Raw genomic sequence first — 14,181 nt, 5'->3', positions numbered from 1 at the left:
AGCTGTCTGTGTGGAAGCCAGGGTGGACTGGCCTGTCAGGAAACATGACAGATGGAGGACATGAAGGGGAAATGGCCATGCTGACATTTGCTTTGCATCACAACTCACCTGTGGTCCTGAGTCTCCAGGATCCAGTCACCACAGCCTGCGTTTTACAAAGATGCAACTCATGGAGTCCAGTATCACAGAGTTCAGGGCACCCTAATCAAAAATCTCACATGAATGCAGGCATGGTAGTATGTGCCTGTAATCCTAGCACCTTGGGAAGTGGAGGTCAGGAGGATCTCGATTTGAGGCCAGCCCACACAAAAAGTTAGCAAGATCCCCATTTTAACAAACAAGCTAGATGTGGTGGGATGTATCTGTAATCCCACTTCCTGGGAGGTACAGGTAGGAGGATCACAGTCTGAATCTGGCCCCAGGCTAAAATTAGATATCCTATCTGAAAAACTAAAGCAAAGAAAGGGCTGGCAGAGTGGCTTAAGTGGTAGAGCACCTGCCTAGCAAGTGTGAGGCCCTCAGTTCAAAACCCTACTACCTCCAGAAAATTAAAAACCAACAACAAGCCTCATATGGATTATGATGGAGAAAAGGACACTTTCAGCTTTTCCTGGCTCTCTGAAGCTTAACTTTGGAGCCACATTTTGGTCTTCTAGAAAGGGTACCCAGTTTGGAGTTTTCACGTCTTTCCAGTTAGTCAGGTTAGGGAGTGACAAGGAACATTTGGCAACACTGAGAGGCTCCTGGCCGATCTTTGGTCTGTCCTGTTCTATATGTGGGGTCTCTGTGGCCATAAAATGTTCAAACAAAGGCCTTTTTAAAATTTAAATTTTCATTAAATATAACTTTGTTCCCTTGTCCATGGTTTGTCAATACCTGGTGGTGTCACAGCAGTGTGGTTCTCTGATTGGAGGGGCTGGCTTTAACATAAAGCCCTACAAAAGTCTAAGTGTCTCCAGTTGAGTGGTCAGCAGAGCCGTTTCTCTTGTGAGGAGTTCAGGTCATGAACTTGTGCCTCATCATTTGTCCTTCGATGGAATCATTGCTTTAATTATTATCTTCATACCTTCCTAATTCCATCAGGTTTTCCTTTCACTTCTCCCTCCCTACTCCCAAGCCCTCACCCCTTCCTGCCTCTTCCCTGGTCCCATGGCTCCCCCAGTCATACACCCTTCTCACAGTGCTCTGGTGAATTTCTGGCAAGAAACTCTTGGGCTCGACCTCCAGAAATTACCTGAAAATATTGTCATCTTATTGGTGTATTTTTACAGCCTGTCATTTAGTCATGTTTTCCCTCAGGGCTTTGCAGTGGGTAATAGGAATTAAGAGCCCACTATCCTGGCTCATTTGCCAGGAGTTCCTAAAGAGAGGTTTTTATTCTTCACTTGTAGACACAAAGTCTGAGAAACGTGGGGTAGGGGTGGGGGTGGTAAGCACATGCTGAGAGCTGCTTTTCCACCTTCTGAGGCCACAAAGACAAAGGTATTTACAGGCTGAGACCAATCAGGTCATGGTTCCCAAACATCCCAACCATGTAGTGTGACCTGTAAATTGCCTTTAAAAAACTTCTGTGGAACAGCAGGGCTCTGTCTCCTTACCATTTAAAAATCTCAACTGCAGAGCTAGCAGAGTGGCTCAAGTGTTAGAGCACCTGCCTAGCAAGGGTGAGGCCCTGAGTTCAAATCCCAGCACACCAAACACATATACACACCCCAGCTCCAGTATATACTGTATACTGCTGTTTATGTAATACCTTCCCCCAGAGAGCCTGAGAGCCTCAGATCCAGTCATACTGCGTCCTAATAGTCACAGGGCATACCGAGTAGATTGCATTGTTGAAGATAAAGACTCTCAGCAGGTCTTCTTTGAAGTACGTGGGTGGAGGGAATCACTGTCAATGCTCTTTTCTAATAAAAAGACGCTATCTGGTCTCAGTGACTGTGTTTCATGCCGCGTGGGGTCACATGCTTTACTTAAAATAAGCCACCCGGCCCTGTCCTCAGCCTCTGAGCCATTCCGTGGGGCAGGACACTGCGGCTTTCACTTGAGCGTGTCCGATGAGGACCAGGCCATGCTGCGTGACCACATGCCGAGTGCCTTTGAAGTTCCTGGGGAGGAAGTGTTGTAAATTAAGTCCAGTTAGTACTTTATTTTCCCTTCCGTTTATTATTTCAATCGAGTAAATAGGACAAAAACCTCACCACCCCTAGGCAGTCTTGGCACTCTCCCAGATGGCCTCCCCCGCTCCCCCCAAGCCCGTCTCATTGTGTGCCTTTCTCTGGGGAGCAGGGCAGCTTCCCGCTGGGGACTGGGAGGAGAAGGGCATAGTTGGGCTTCCAGAGATGCTGCAGTGGAGGGGAAAACTCAGCTTGAGGGGCTGCATCATGCTGGGTTCCTGAAGTGAGGGCTTCATTTTCAGCATTTACCTAAAGGTTTAAAAAGATAAAGGATGGATTGAGTTTAGTTGATTAGAAACTGGTGATGCAAACTGTGAACAAAAACTTGAGAATTTAGTGTGGCTTGTATGTAGGGGACAATTTGGGGAGGAAATAAGAGAGTAGGATAGTTGTGAGAGGGCTTGGGGGGACAAGGCCAGTTTTAGAGGTGCTGGGTGAAGATACGGATGTTTTAGTGGGCAGTGGGGAAGGCAGTGGCAGTGTTGGGACAAGAGAATAAGGCTCAGTTTAGTTCAGCTCATAGTTTCACTGTAACGTAATGGATTCACAGTAAGTGGTGTTTCAGGGTAGTCATGGAAGACTTCTGGGGGAGGAGTCCCTGAATTGCTCCTTGAAAACGGGTTAAACCAGTGGAGGGATGGAAAAGGGATTCCAGGCCTGAACACAGGCAGAGTGCTCACAATTGTGCAGCCTCTCCGCTGCTGGGTGTTTTGGGGAGGTGGAAGGTGATAGAGGGGCAGGGGTAGGACTGTTTCTCTTGTCCCTGTCTACTAGGGTGGGCTTTGTCTTCCTCAGGGGCATCTTCCACAGTGTGGTTTGCATCTGAAAAGCAAATCTGACTGCATGATTTCCCGGTTTGAAAACCCTTCAGTGGCTCCCCATTGCTTCCAAGGTGAAGCCCCTGAGAACTGGTCCCGTCTCGGCCATGACCCTGCAGCACCACACCTACCGCAGGTCCCTGAGCCAGCCCACTGCTGCTCTCCTCTGTCTAGGCACTTGTTCAACAGAGAGGACTCTGTATTGGGGTACCCACATGCCCATCTCCCCTCCCTCTGTCACCTGGGCTGTCCCTTGAGGAATGTGGGACCCAGCTCCAGCCCCATAGCTCACAGTTGGTCATAGGGCTTTATGGTGACCTTGTGTGGCTAAGCTCTCCTACTGTGAACTACAGCATGGTCTCCTAAAGACACCATAACTTCCCATCTCTGGCCCTTGCCACTTGGCTTGAGTAGTGAGTGGACACACCCATGCCTCTCTCTGAGACTCTTTCTCCTCACTGAAGGAAACCCCGTTCTTCTCTGTATCTGTTTTAACCTTTGTGACCCCTCCCCTTCTTTGCATCTTTGTCTCAGCACCCCAAAAACATACCTCTCTTTCTGCCTCACACCCTCAACCCGTTTCCCTCCCTGGTTTATAAAGCAGAGCTTCTCTCTCAGGCTTGATCATATTTGATTTCACAGTAATGCCAGAGGTAAACACGTGGATATAGCACCCTTTGAGAGATGAGCCAGGGGACCCTAAGGTGAAGTAAATTTTCTGATGTTACCTAGCTGGTAAGTGTCCAGGATTCGAACACAGTTCTGGACTGCTACCCAGTGGGCTGTACTTTATCTCAGTGACTAGGAAATCAGATGCTGCTCTGTTTGCCCACTAAACTCCTGGATGGGTTTTGAGTAAGTTAGAACTGAGTCCTTGATTTGCCTGTTCTCGTATCTTGGAGTTTTGACCTTCATTGGGTGGGAAATATATATTGGTTATAAACCTGAGTGACTTTTATCTCAAAGGAAACAAAATGAATCTCAAAGGAAACAAAATGAAAGTGATTGACTGTTCGCTCGTTATTCTAACCTCCAGTTAATTTCAGCGTGCTCTGTCCCTATATGTGTCTGCTGTGAAGGTAGATTTTAGAGTGTGGGAAGTGAGGAATGGGAGTTTTTAGCTTGATCTACCAAAAAGGAAAAGCAAATTATCTTTTAGGGCAAACCTTGTCGTGGATAATTGGCCAAATGCTACAATTAAATGACTAAAGGGTAGAAAATATTTTTCTAGAAGTGTTGGGTGTGGCTGGAATGTGCTTATCGTCTTTTTAAAATGTGTCATTTATTCACTTTACTCATTTGTTACTTTTATCATTAGCCTCTATCTCCTACCCACCCACTTTTCTATAGTGGATGGTGACTTCTCTGAGCTCATTACATGAATATAGCTTTGTTAGCAATGAAGAGGAAACTTTTGCATTGAATTCATGTGAGGACTTCAACATGGGAATTTTCCCCTGTCATTTTATTGTTAATAATTTTTCCTTTTGCAATGAAAGATAATGAAAATCTCCTTGGAGTAATTTTTTTCTTATTGATGTCGTTAGGTTTTGTGCATGGGCTCAGTCTTAGAAGTTGAGTTTTTAATTCCATGTCCTGATACTAAACCTTTAAAAATAAATGTCGAGGAACAAGTGTCAGTGTTGGAATTTAGAAAAGCAGGTCTAAAGGAATAGCTTTGGGGCATTTTAGTTTTCCATGTTAGAGAAAAAAAACTCCAGAAACCCCCTGATAAATGTGCTGTCAGATGACATTACTATTTTAGAGATAATAATTATTATTGAATTTCAATGAAGTAGCATATATAATAGCTAAAGAAACTGTCTTTTCTGTTTACTGTTACTCTCTTTACATTAAAAAAATGTATCTTTATCTTACCTTCTAAGGGATTATTATAAAATCAGTTTCTTTTCTAGTCAACATTACTTTAAATTTGGGTTAATTTCGAATGTCAGAATTGATCGTGGGGAGAAATGAGTGAACAACTAAGTGAACATTTAGATGAAAGTTCTTGAAGTCGATTTATACATGGGTCACAGACTTGCTGGTGAGCCAGAAGACTGATGAGCAAGGATGTAGTGCAGCCTTTGATAGCAGCCAGTCCCCATGTGCTGTCCACACCGCTATCAGTTTGGGTCTTTGTGAGTCTGGTCAGGGTTGAGTATTATGTGCCCCTGACTAAGGCGTTGGGTTCTCACTGGGCCTTGGTCTCTGCTGCTGAGAAATGAAGGTGTGGGAACACCCATTCCCTGCCAGTCCATTGCTGATGTTAACTCTCTAAGGGTTGTAGGGTCTGTGTTGAGCTCATGCTTCCACCTCTTCTTTCCCCTCCTTCCCTTGACAGAACCCTGGCTTCCAAATCCAGGTTCTTCCATATTCTCCTACAGATTCTGTCAGTCCCTCCACAATTTTGGTTAGTCTGAGCAAAGAAAGATCAAATATTCCTTTATCTCTTAGTCAGCCAAAACCCTCATTTAAGCTCAGTGACCGATTCTTTCTATGATGAACCATGATCCTAAAACAAGATAAATACTGTCTATAAATATGGAATGGATATGTGCCTAATGATAGCTTCTCCTGTCACAGATAACTACAGGGTGAAGGTGTATTAGTCAAGGATCCCCAGAGTCAGGACCAAGAGAGCGCATGTGCATGAGTGTGTGTACATGTGAGTGTGTGATTGTCGACTGAAAGATGAGGAGGCCTGAAGATCTGTGGAATAGGTCAGCAGGCTGGAACTCCACGAGAGCCGACGGTATATTTCTAGACTGGTGTATTTCTAACTTGGCAAGCTGAGTACCCAGGAAGAGCCAATGTTTCAGTTCAAATCTAAAGGCAAGAAAAAAAGCAAATGTCTGAGATTGAAGTCAAGCAGAAGAATTTCTCTCTTACTGTGAGCATGGTCAGCCTCTTTTTGGCCTGTCCAGGCCTTCAGCTGATTTAATGAGGCCTGCATTCCTTGGAGAGGGCAATTTGCTTTACTCTGAGTTTTCCGATTTAAATGTTAGTGTCATCTGAAAACATCATCACAGACCCACTATAATGCTTGACCAAAGTATCTGGACTTCCCATGGCCCTGGCAAGTTGATAAAATGAAATTCATCATCATAAAGGCTCCTGTCACAATCAGAATGAAAAGCATGGTTGAAATAAAAAGTTACTTTCTTTTTCATTTTCTATTAAAAATTTAAAAACTCCCACCACTGTATACACCATTAATTGAGATGCTAGTTCTCTTGAAACTTAATCATACCTTAGCAAACTTCTTGATCTTTGTAAAGGCTCTTTTGGACTGCTGGGATCTCCCTGCCCCTTCCTCTCTCCAGCACATATGAACATCGGGGTCCATGTTCTTCTCATGAATTCACCTGGTTGAGAAATTTTTAAGTGCTGAAGATTATCAGAGCATTTCTGACAAAATATGATTTCCTCTTGATCTTTACCCGTTAGTGGTACTTTTAATAGACACACACACACACACACACACACACACACACACACACACACACACTAAATAGCACTTTAAAAAATACTCTGTAAACTGGGCACTGGTGGCTCACTCCTGTAATCCTAGCTACTCAGGAGGCAGAGATCAGGAGGATTGTGGTTTGAAGACAGGCCGGCCAAAAAGTTTGCAAGACCCTATCTTGAAAAAACCTATCACAAAAAGGGCTGGCAGAGTGGCTCAAGGTGTAGACCCTAGTTCAAACCCCAGTATTAGAAAACAATACAAAACAAAACAACTTTGTAAATACAGAATTCAATGTAAATATATGAGATTATTGATTCTCTGACATATGTTGGTTGGCATAGACCTGGATCTTGTTCCTCACCTTCTTACTCCACTGTTGGTGCCCTGGCATCTTTATCATTTGGTGTCCAGTGACTCATTCATTTTCTTTCCTCTTAAAATTACTACCCTCAGTCGAAGTCTTAGAAACTATTTGATGAACAGCTTCACGCTGAGGTATAATGACAGCGATAAGCCTCGATGCATTAGCCAATGTGGAAATCTCTGTGTTTAATTAGAGGGCAAAGGAATGCGTCTATAGCTGGGTTTTCAGGAATCATCTAGAGAGGAAGATGTGTGGGAGACAGAACTGAAAGTATAGGTTTTATGACTTCTGGTAGTGCCAGTTTATACCTCTTTGTCACTTTCGGACTCTGGGATTCTTCAATAGGACAAGACCAAGAAGGGTCTGCGTACAGCTTCAATCTGAATTCCCTTGTTAGTCTGGAACAGTGGTCCTCACTGAGTCTGGGACCTTTGTAGATGTACCCTTCTCCAGGCCTCAGACCCAATGGGTAGACTTTTAGGGCACAACACTTGGCCATCCACATTGCTAAGAGCCTGCAGGCTGTTCTGCTGTTCACTCAAGGCTGCCACCAGTAGGCTGCTGTATCAGCAGTAGAGGGTAATAGGGCATTCTTGATCCACATTGCTAGCCCTTCTAGCTTTAGTTATTTTTTTTGGATATGGTCTCATGTTTTTGCCTGGGGCCAGCCTCAAACCATGATCTTCCCAATCTTTGTCTGTAAGATAGCTAGAATTATAGGCATGAAACACTGTTCCTGGCCCCCAAATGCCTGTTTTTTTTTTTTTTTTTGGGTATGTGTGTGTGATACAGGGGTTTGAACTTAGGGCCTTGAGCTTGCTAGGCAAGTCCTCTACTACTTGAGCCATGCCCCCAGCCCAACAGACTCTTAAAGCAGGTTAAATCCCTTGTGGCTGTTGAGATTTTTTCAGTGCATTGTGACTTCATTGTTTTACTGACAATGATCAGTCAACAAATTGTTTGTTTAGCTCTCCTGGCCATCCTCCTTTTATGCAGAAAGTTGTATGAGGATCTTCCTAAGAAATAGATGCAGAGAACCCAGAGCAGGTATGCATCACTTCTCTATGGGGAGAGACTGAACAGGAATAGTGTTCGGTATTGGGCATTCTAGTGACCATCTAGCCAGAATTATCTTGGAAGGTTAGGATCTGTTTGCACTAAACAACACAGACCTGGAGATGCAGCACTGCCAGGGAAGCCACACAGCTGTTGCTCAGCACCTGTATTCGGCTCTCCTTAGAGCTTGTCTTGCATTTGGAGATTGCCAACAGGACCTGCAGATGCCCTGCTTCCTGCTCTGCTCCTGAGCATTGAGCATTGAGTCCCTCACCATGGATTTGCATAAATGGAGCACATACTTACGTATAACCCCTGGCGGCTCTCGGAAGAAAGGAGAGCCGTCCCCAGAGTTTGGCTGTGTTTCTTTACCAACTCCTGACTTTAGTTTTGAAGAAGTTATGTAGGAATTTCTGTTGTGTAAGTAAGTGTAGATACTTTAATTTTATTCAGACGTACAGATGGTGGGTATTCTGCAGGACACTTAAAATAGAAAATTCTCTGTCATCATCTCTGAAATCCATTTGCTGCTGATTTTTTTTTTTTTTTTTTTTTGTGGTACTAGGGATTGAACTCAGGGCCTCGTGCTCGCTAGCCAAATTCTGTACTACTACTTTAACCACACCCACAGCTCCTTTTGCTTTTAGTTTGTTTTGAGCGAGGGTCTTACTGCTACCTGTGCCAGGCTGGCCTTGGACTGCTATATTCTACCTCAACCCCCGGAGAAGCTGGGATTACGGATGTGCACCCACCATGCCCCACCCGATGCATTTATTTGCTTCTTAATGTTTTGAGTCACTAACTCAGAATGAATGGGAATGCAGTCAAGTCTCTGCTGTCCTGTTCCCAGCATCTGTTTATGTGCAGTTCAGTTAATCCAGTTTAGGATCAGAGGCTGTAAATGTGAAGGGAAATGAAACAGAGTTCTGGAAAAACACAGTGTTTCGATTCACATCCTGTTTTAAGTTAGCCTGGTTTAGTGTTAGGGTTCTCTAATAAAGATCATGTCATTTTGGCTGTCACTCTGTGGGGACCCCCAGCTGCCCTTTTTTTCTTTTCTTTATTTATTAGCATATTATTGTTGTACTTGGGAAATATTGTGACATTTACAAAAGTGCTTGCAGTATAACCTAGTTAGATTCATTCCCTCCATCTTTCTCCTTTCTCTTAGAACAGTGTCAACAGGTCTCATTGTTCCATTTTCATACATGAGTACATAGTTCTTCCACCATATTCGCCCTCCTACACCCTTTCATTACACTCTCCCCTCTCCCAGCTGTCTTTGTGACCCAATACATTTTGTTGGATGGCTGGTGAAGTGAAAATTGTTTTAAACCTTGTGAGTCCAGCTAAAACTAATTTTTCCTTGAAGTTGTGAAGTGAATTACGTTTTTGATTTGACTTGTAACTTTTATTTACATCACCTCTGGTCTTACCGTTTAAGATCCAACAATGGGAGCAGAACCTGGAAAAATTCCACATGGACCTGTTCAGGATGCGATGCTACCTGGCCAGCTTGCAAGGCGGGGAGTTACCAAATCCCAAGAGTCTCCTTGCGGCTGCCAGCCGCCTGTCCAAGCTGGCCCTCGGCAGGCTGGGTGTCCTGTCTGTTTCCTCGTTCCATGCTCTGGTACGTAACTGAGGAGGAGGCTGTGTCAGTGGCATTCCAGGAAGATCAAGGCTGCTTACCTTTCTCCAGGTGTTGCCATCACCTGTACTGATTAACTGAGGGCCACACAGAGACTAGGACACGGGAGGCCATAGGAAGGAGGAAACTGTAGAGTCCTAGTTTCTCTACTGCTTGTTGGAGGGACCCAATGGCTGGGTCTGCACCTGCTTTCTTGTCTAACAGTTGGGAAGGTGAGACAGCAGCAGCAGTGGTGTGAGGAACAGAAGGATGGACTATAGGTTGCTTGACTCCACTCAGAGAGCTCCTGTTGGGTCTTCTGAAATCACTCCTGGTACAGTGTTGTGTTGTTTTGGACAGAGCCGAAAGTTGTAAGCTGAACGTTGTAAGTCTCCAGATAAGAGACTGATGGCTGTGTCTATGTACGACAAGCATGTGGTAGCCTTTGACACTGGTCAGAATGCACCTATAGCAAGTAGGGCTTGCTTCTGCAAGGCAGCTGTTAACGTTCTCCCTTACCTGCAGAGACATTTGAATATGCTTTAAGATTTTTAAATTGTGTTTTACTTTAGGTGTGTTCTAGAGATGACTCTGCTCTCCGGAAAAGAACTCTCTCACTGACCCAGCGAGGGAGGAACAAGAAGGGCATATTTTCTTCATTAAAAGGGCTGGACACCCTGGCAAGAAAGGGGAAGGAGAAAAGGGCTTCTATAACCCAAGTGAGTTCTCAGCCTGGTGGAGGAGCTTGTGGAGTGACACCCCTGAACCTTTGCTTTCAGCCTGTTGTAAACCATAGGCATCCATTCTCTGTGAAGTGTTGGTTCAAAGCCTCCAGTCTGAAAGCATGAACTTTTCTCCCCAAGTGAAAGATACAAGTTGCTCAGTCTGCTTTGGCACATCCAAAGAAGGAGCACTTAGGAACACAGGAAATAAGAATTATCAGAAAATAGGGCTGGAGTGTGGTTCATTGGTAGGGTGCTTATCTAGCATGCATAAGGCTCTAGATTCCGTCGTTATCAGAAAATATTCCACACATTGTTGTATCTACACTCATTGCCTTTAATAGCAATACTTATTTTTCCCATAGATTTCATGTTAAAATAAATGTAGAAAATTAATAATAATCAGAGCAACTGCAGCTGTTCTGTTGATAGTGCTAGATTCTTTGCTCACTCAAGCCTTACACCATGCAGTAGGCATTTTACCAGCCAGTTTTCTAGATGAGGAGACAGACAAGTGGAGAGGTTAAGTCACTTACCTTTCTATTTTTATCAGCATCCTAGGGGCAAGGCTGGGACTTGTACCTTCCTGAGTCCAAAGACCCTTGAAACAATGAGCAATGACTGCTCCCTTGAGGAGTGACAGCTCTTTTAATAGATTATCAAAGAAATAATCCCAACATTTATTGCTGAAATATGGCCCAAGTACAGTGAATTGTTCTCAGAAAATTTTGAACATGCAGATCCAAAATGTTTCATCATGTTCATAAGATTAGCATATGAGAATGAATTTTATACTGCTGGTTGATGTTTTAGGATTATTGTTTTTTCAAAGACAGTTAAAAAGTTATATGATGATCTCATTATATGAGTAACTAAGAAACATGTTTACTATTAAGTCTGAAGAAGTTCTTCTTTTTATTAAGTCTGCTGTTTTTTTTAGTATGTTTCAATATCACCTGACAGAGAGGGTGATATTTCATTGACCTTTATTGTCTAACTTGTATATGACTCTATAGTTGTGTACAACACTTTTATGAATTAGATGACTAAAAGAGCTAGGATGGACTTTCACCTATTTAAAATCCTGAAACCATGAAGTTGGAGGTGGTAGGCAATGGGTTGATTGATGGAAAGACAGCAAAACACCTGGAACTTCTTTTATATGGACTCTGTTTTTGTTTAATAATATTCAGAAGGATTACCACATTTTAAAATGACATTCTACTTGTATTTTAATTTAATTGAAAAGAGTAGTTATTTGTTGGCTGTAGGTAGAAACATTTCTATCCTAGAGTGGTGTTGACTATCAGTCATTGACTAATGCTGAGCCTGTGGTTTCTGAATTGAATTCCTATAATGTTTAAGCAATGTTTTTAAAGTCAATTCTGATTTTTTTTTGTTTAATAGACATTTATTCCTTTAGTTGAACAACCTCTACATACAATCAATAGGTATGGTTTCTTTTGAGTAGAAAGAATGTAGGTCTCAATGTTTTATGAGCCTGCTATGAATGTTTTCTGGAAGTCAGTAAGCTCCCTTTAAAGCCCCTAGAGAAAATAAGAAAAATCAGGTCAGGGAAATCATCAATTAGATTTTAAAACCAAGCCATCTATTAAGACAGCAGGAAACCCAGCATTTGTAGTAAGGGAAATTCCTTTTGTATTTCTTCCACACTTAAATCCACCCTTGGAAACTGTAGCCCAGTCTACTAGAAGACAGGACATAATAAGAAAAAACATGATGTGGTGGTGAGCTTAATTGATGGCTGTTGTGAATGCTAAGAAATTTTGAGGGCAGTTTGACCACAGATGAGAAAAATTAACTGAAGACGACATGGACTTGTTTTGACAGGTTTCCTGCTAGCTTTATGGGGACAGATAAATGAGTTATCCCAAGATGTATTGACTGGACTGAGCAAAGATGTTCTTTTAAATAGCCAAGCATACCTTTCCTCCTATGTGGCTACAGACTTCATAATGGTCATCAACTATAGTTACAGGTATTTTAAAATCTTGACTCAAACTGAAGTTTCTAAGTTCACACTTGGAACATATTAATTGAACAGCCACTGGTTTACCAGCTTCCCACCTTAGCTTGCACTTCCATACAAATCTTAAGGTAGATAGTTCTTATCTGCTTAATGTCCAAAGGTGTTACCACTGACTGTGTATCAAATTCAAGATTCTAGATCCCATGAAGTAATATAATTGAACCAGCTTTCAACCCTTGTTAACTTCTACCATACTGTGGAGTCTCAAGATTTTACACAGGCTAACCTAGATTTTAGAAACCTCTCACAACAGGTTTGATTCTTCTGAAAACCATGGTACTTCTCTTTCAGAAGTAGCAGTCACTTTTCTACATACAATCATGTTACCTGGTTAGAATATACTCCTCCTAAAAAATCTCTAGGCAAACTCTAATACTAAGTTTGTACCAGCCAATCTCTAAAAACCCAGTCACTTTAAACCAGCAGAGCATTGCATCATCCCAAGGAAGCTGTAAGTTTCATCACATGCACTGAATAAATCTACAGACCTAGTGTCAGCACTCAACTTTGTAAGAATTTATTTTACACCTGTTAGTCCACACAGTGGGTTCTAAACACTGACATAACTCCCTAATAAGATAAAGCAAAGACAAAAACATTTACCTTATTAACACATATGAATAATAAATGTTCAAACATATTGTACTTCCATGATTTGACTAAGTGTTCATGAAATAATCTGCAGACTAGTTTTAACAGACAAATAATACTTTTAAGCAGACACGACTGTCCTAACTGGTTTATTAGGTATGAATTTTGCAAACATTACTTTTATTAGCAGTAATGGTGGAGCTGGAGAGTATTGTGCCTTCTCCATGCTGCATGGTGGGAACCACCAATAGTGTGATGGAACTTGTGGCCCTTTCCAAGGCCATGACTCTTGCAGCCTGCAGATTTCAGCCCACGCATCTCCCTGTGCTTGTGGACTGGTTTGGTTATCCACTGAGTGTCAGGATTTCTTCTGATAGCTTTATGGAATACAAATTCTTATGAAAGAATTCGTATGTGGAATCTTCACCAACCTGGTAAGAATTCAGGACTCTCAGAGACCCACAGTGATGTCCAGCTGGCTCCTTGGCCATGGACTGAAGTCTTCATGCAAACTTCAGCTGGTTGACACTGTGATAGACAGGCTTGCCATAAGTTGCACCCTTAGGACCTGGGCTTTTTTTTTTTTTTTTCATTTTTCTTTTATTATTCATATGTGCATTCAAGGATTGGTTCATTTCTCCCCACTGCCCCCACCCCCTTCCTTACCACCCACTCCGCCCCCTCCTCTCCCCCCCGCAATAAGGACCTGGGCTTTTGCGGCCACTACAGTGCACACCAATCCTGTATATGCCATAACCTTGCTGACCTTGTATCCCAGGTGGCGCCCTTTGTCAGGCCGGGTCGGGTGGGGTGCCCTCTGCAGCGCTGCCAGCATGGCACCTCCAGCAGAAAGCACATCATGTCCTACTGCTTCTTCCTCCACAGCTCCTGGAGGTATATGCACCCCTCTTGGCCTGCCTGATGGTTGCTGCCAGACGGAAAGCTCAATTCTGATTTTAATCAAGATAATGCTATATACTTCAGTGATAACTTGATAAATAACTTAATAACTTGCTTATTTTTTCTTAGATCTAACATTTAGTCAGTTATATATGAGCCTAATATTGTCTATAATTATCCCAGGATATGTGCTGACTGTTCTCAACAAAAGATTTCTTGATAAACAAAAGCATTTGGTTCAACATTTTTTGTTTGAAAAAGACATGAAACCAATTCCAGTGTTGATATTCACATAAATGAAAAGAAAGTTTATTTAGCATATTAAACATTCCTAAATGATTAAATGATCTTTAATGTTAACATTCTACACAATTGAGAAGATAAATTTTGAAGGAAAAAAAAAA

General features: G+C 42.6%; 1 protein-coding gene across 8 annotated transcripts in view; it reads left to right on the top strand.

Moving 5' to 3' along the window:
• Positions 1-14,181, top strand: part of Tiam2 (TIAM Rac1 associated GEF 2) — a 247,951-nt gene that overhangs the window by 160,999 nt on the left and 72,771 nt on the right. For 7 of the 8 annotated variants that reach the window (XM_074071804.1, XM_074071811.1, XM_074071827.1 and 4 more), the window contains 2 exons: positions 9,332-9,517; positions 10,087-10,233. The exons of the other annotated variant lie outside the window; for it this stretch is intronic. In XM_074071804.1, the coding sequence (XP_073927905.1) occupies positions 9,332-9,517; positions 10,087-10,233 (333 nt within the window). The remainder of the gene's footprint in view (positions 1-9,331; positions 9,518-10,086; positions 10,234-14,181) is intronic. 8 annotated transcript variants of the gene reach the window in all.

The sequence above is a fragment of the Castor canadensis genome, chromosome 1 (assembly GCF_047511655.1).
Source record: "Castor canadensis chromosome 1, mCasCan1.hap1v2, whole genome shotgun sequence".
Taxonomy (NCBI): Eukaryota; Metazoa; Chordata; class Mammalia; order Rodentia; family Castoridae; genus Castor; species Castor canadensis.
Note: the sequence above shows the minus strand (reverse complement) of the source record. Positions and strands in the feature narration are given on the sequence as shown.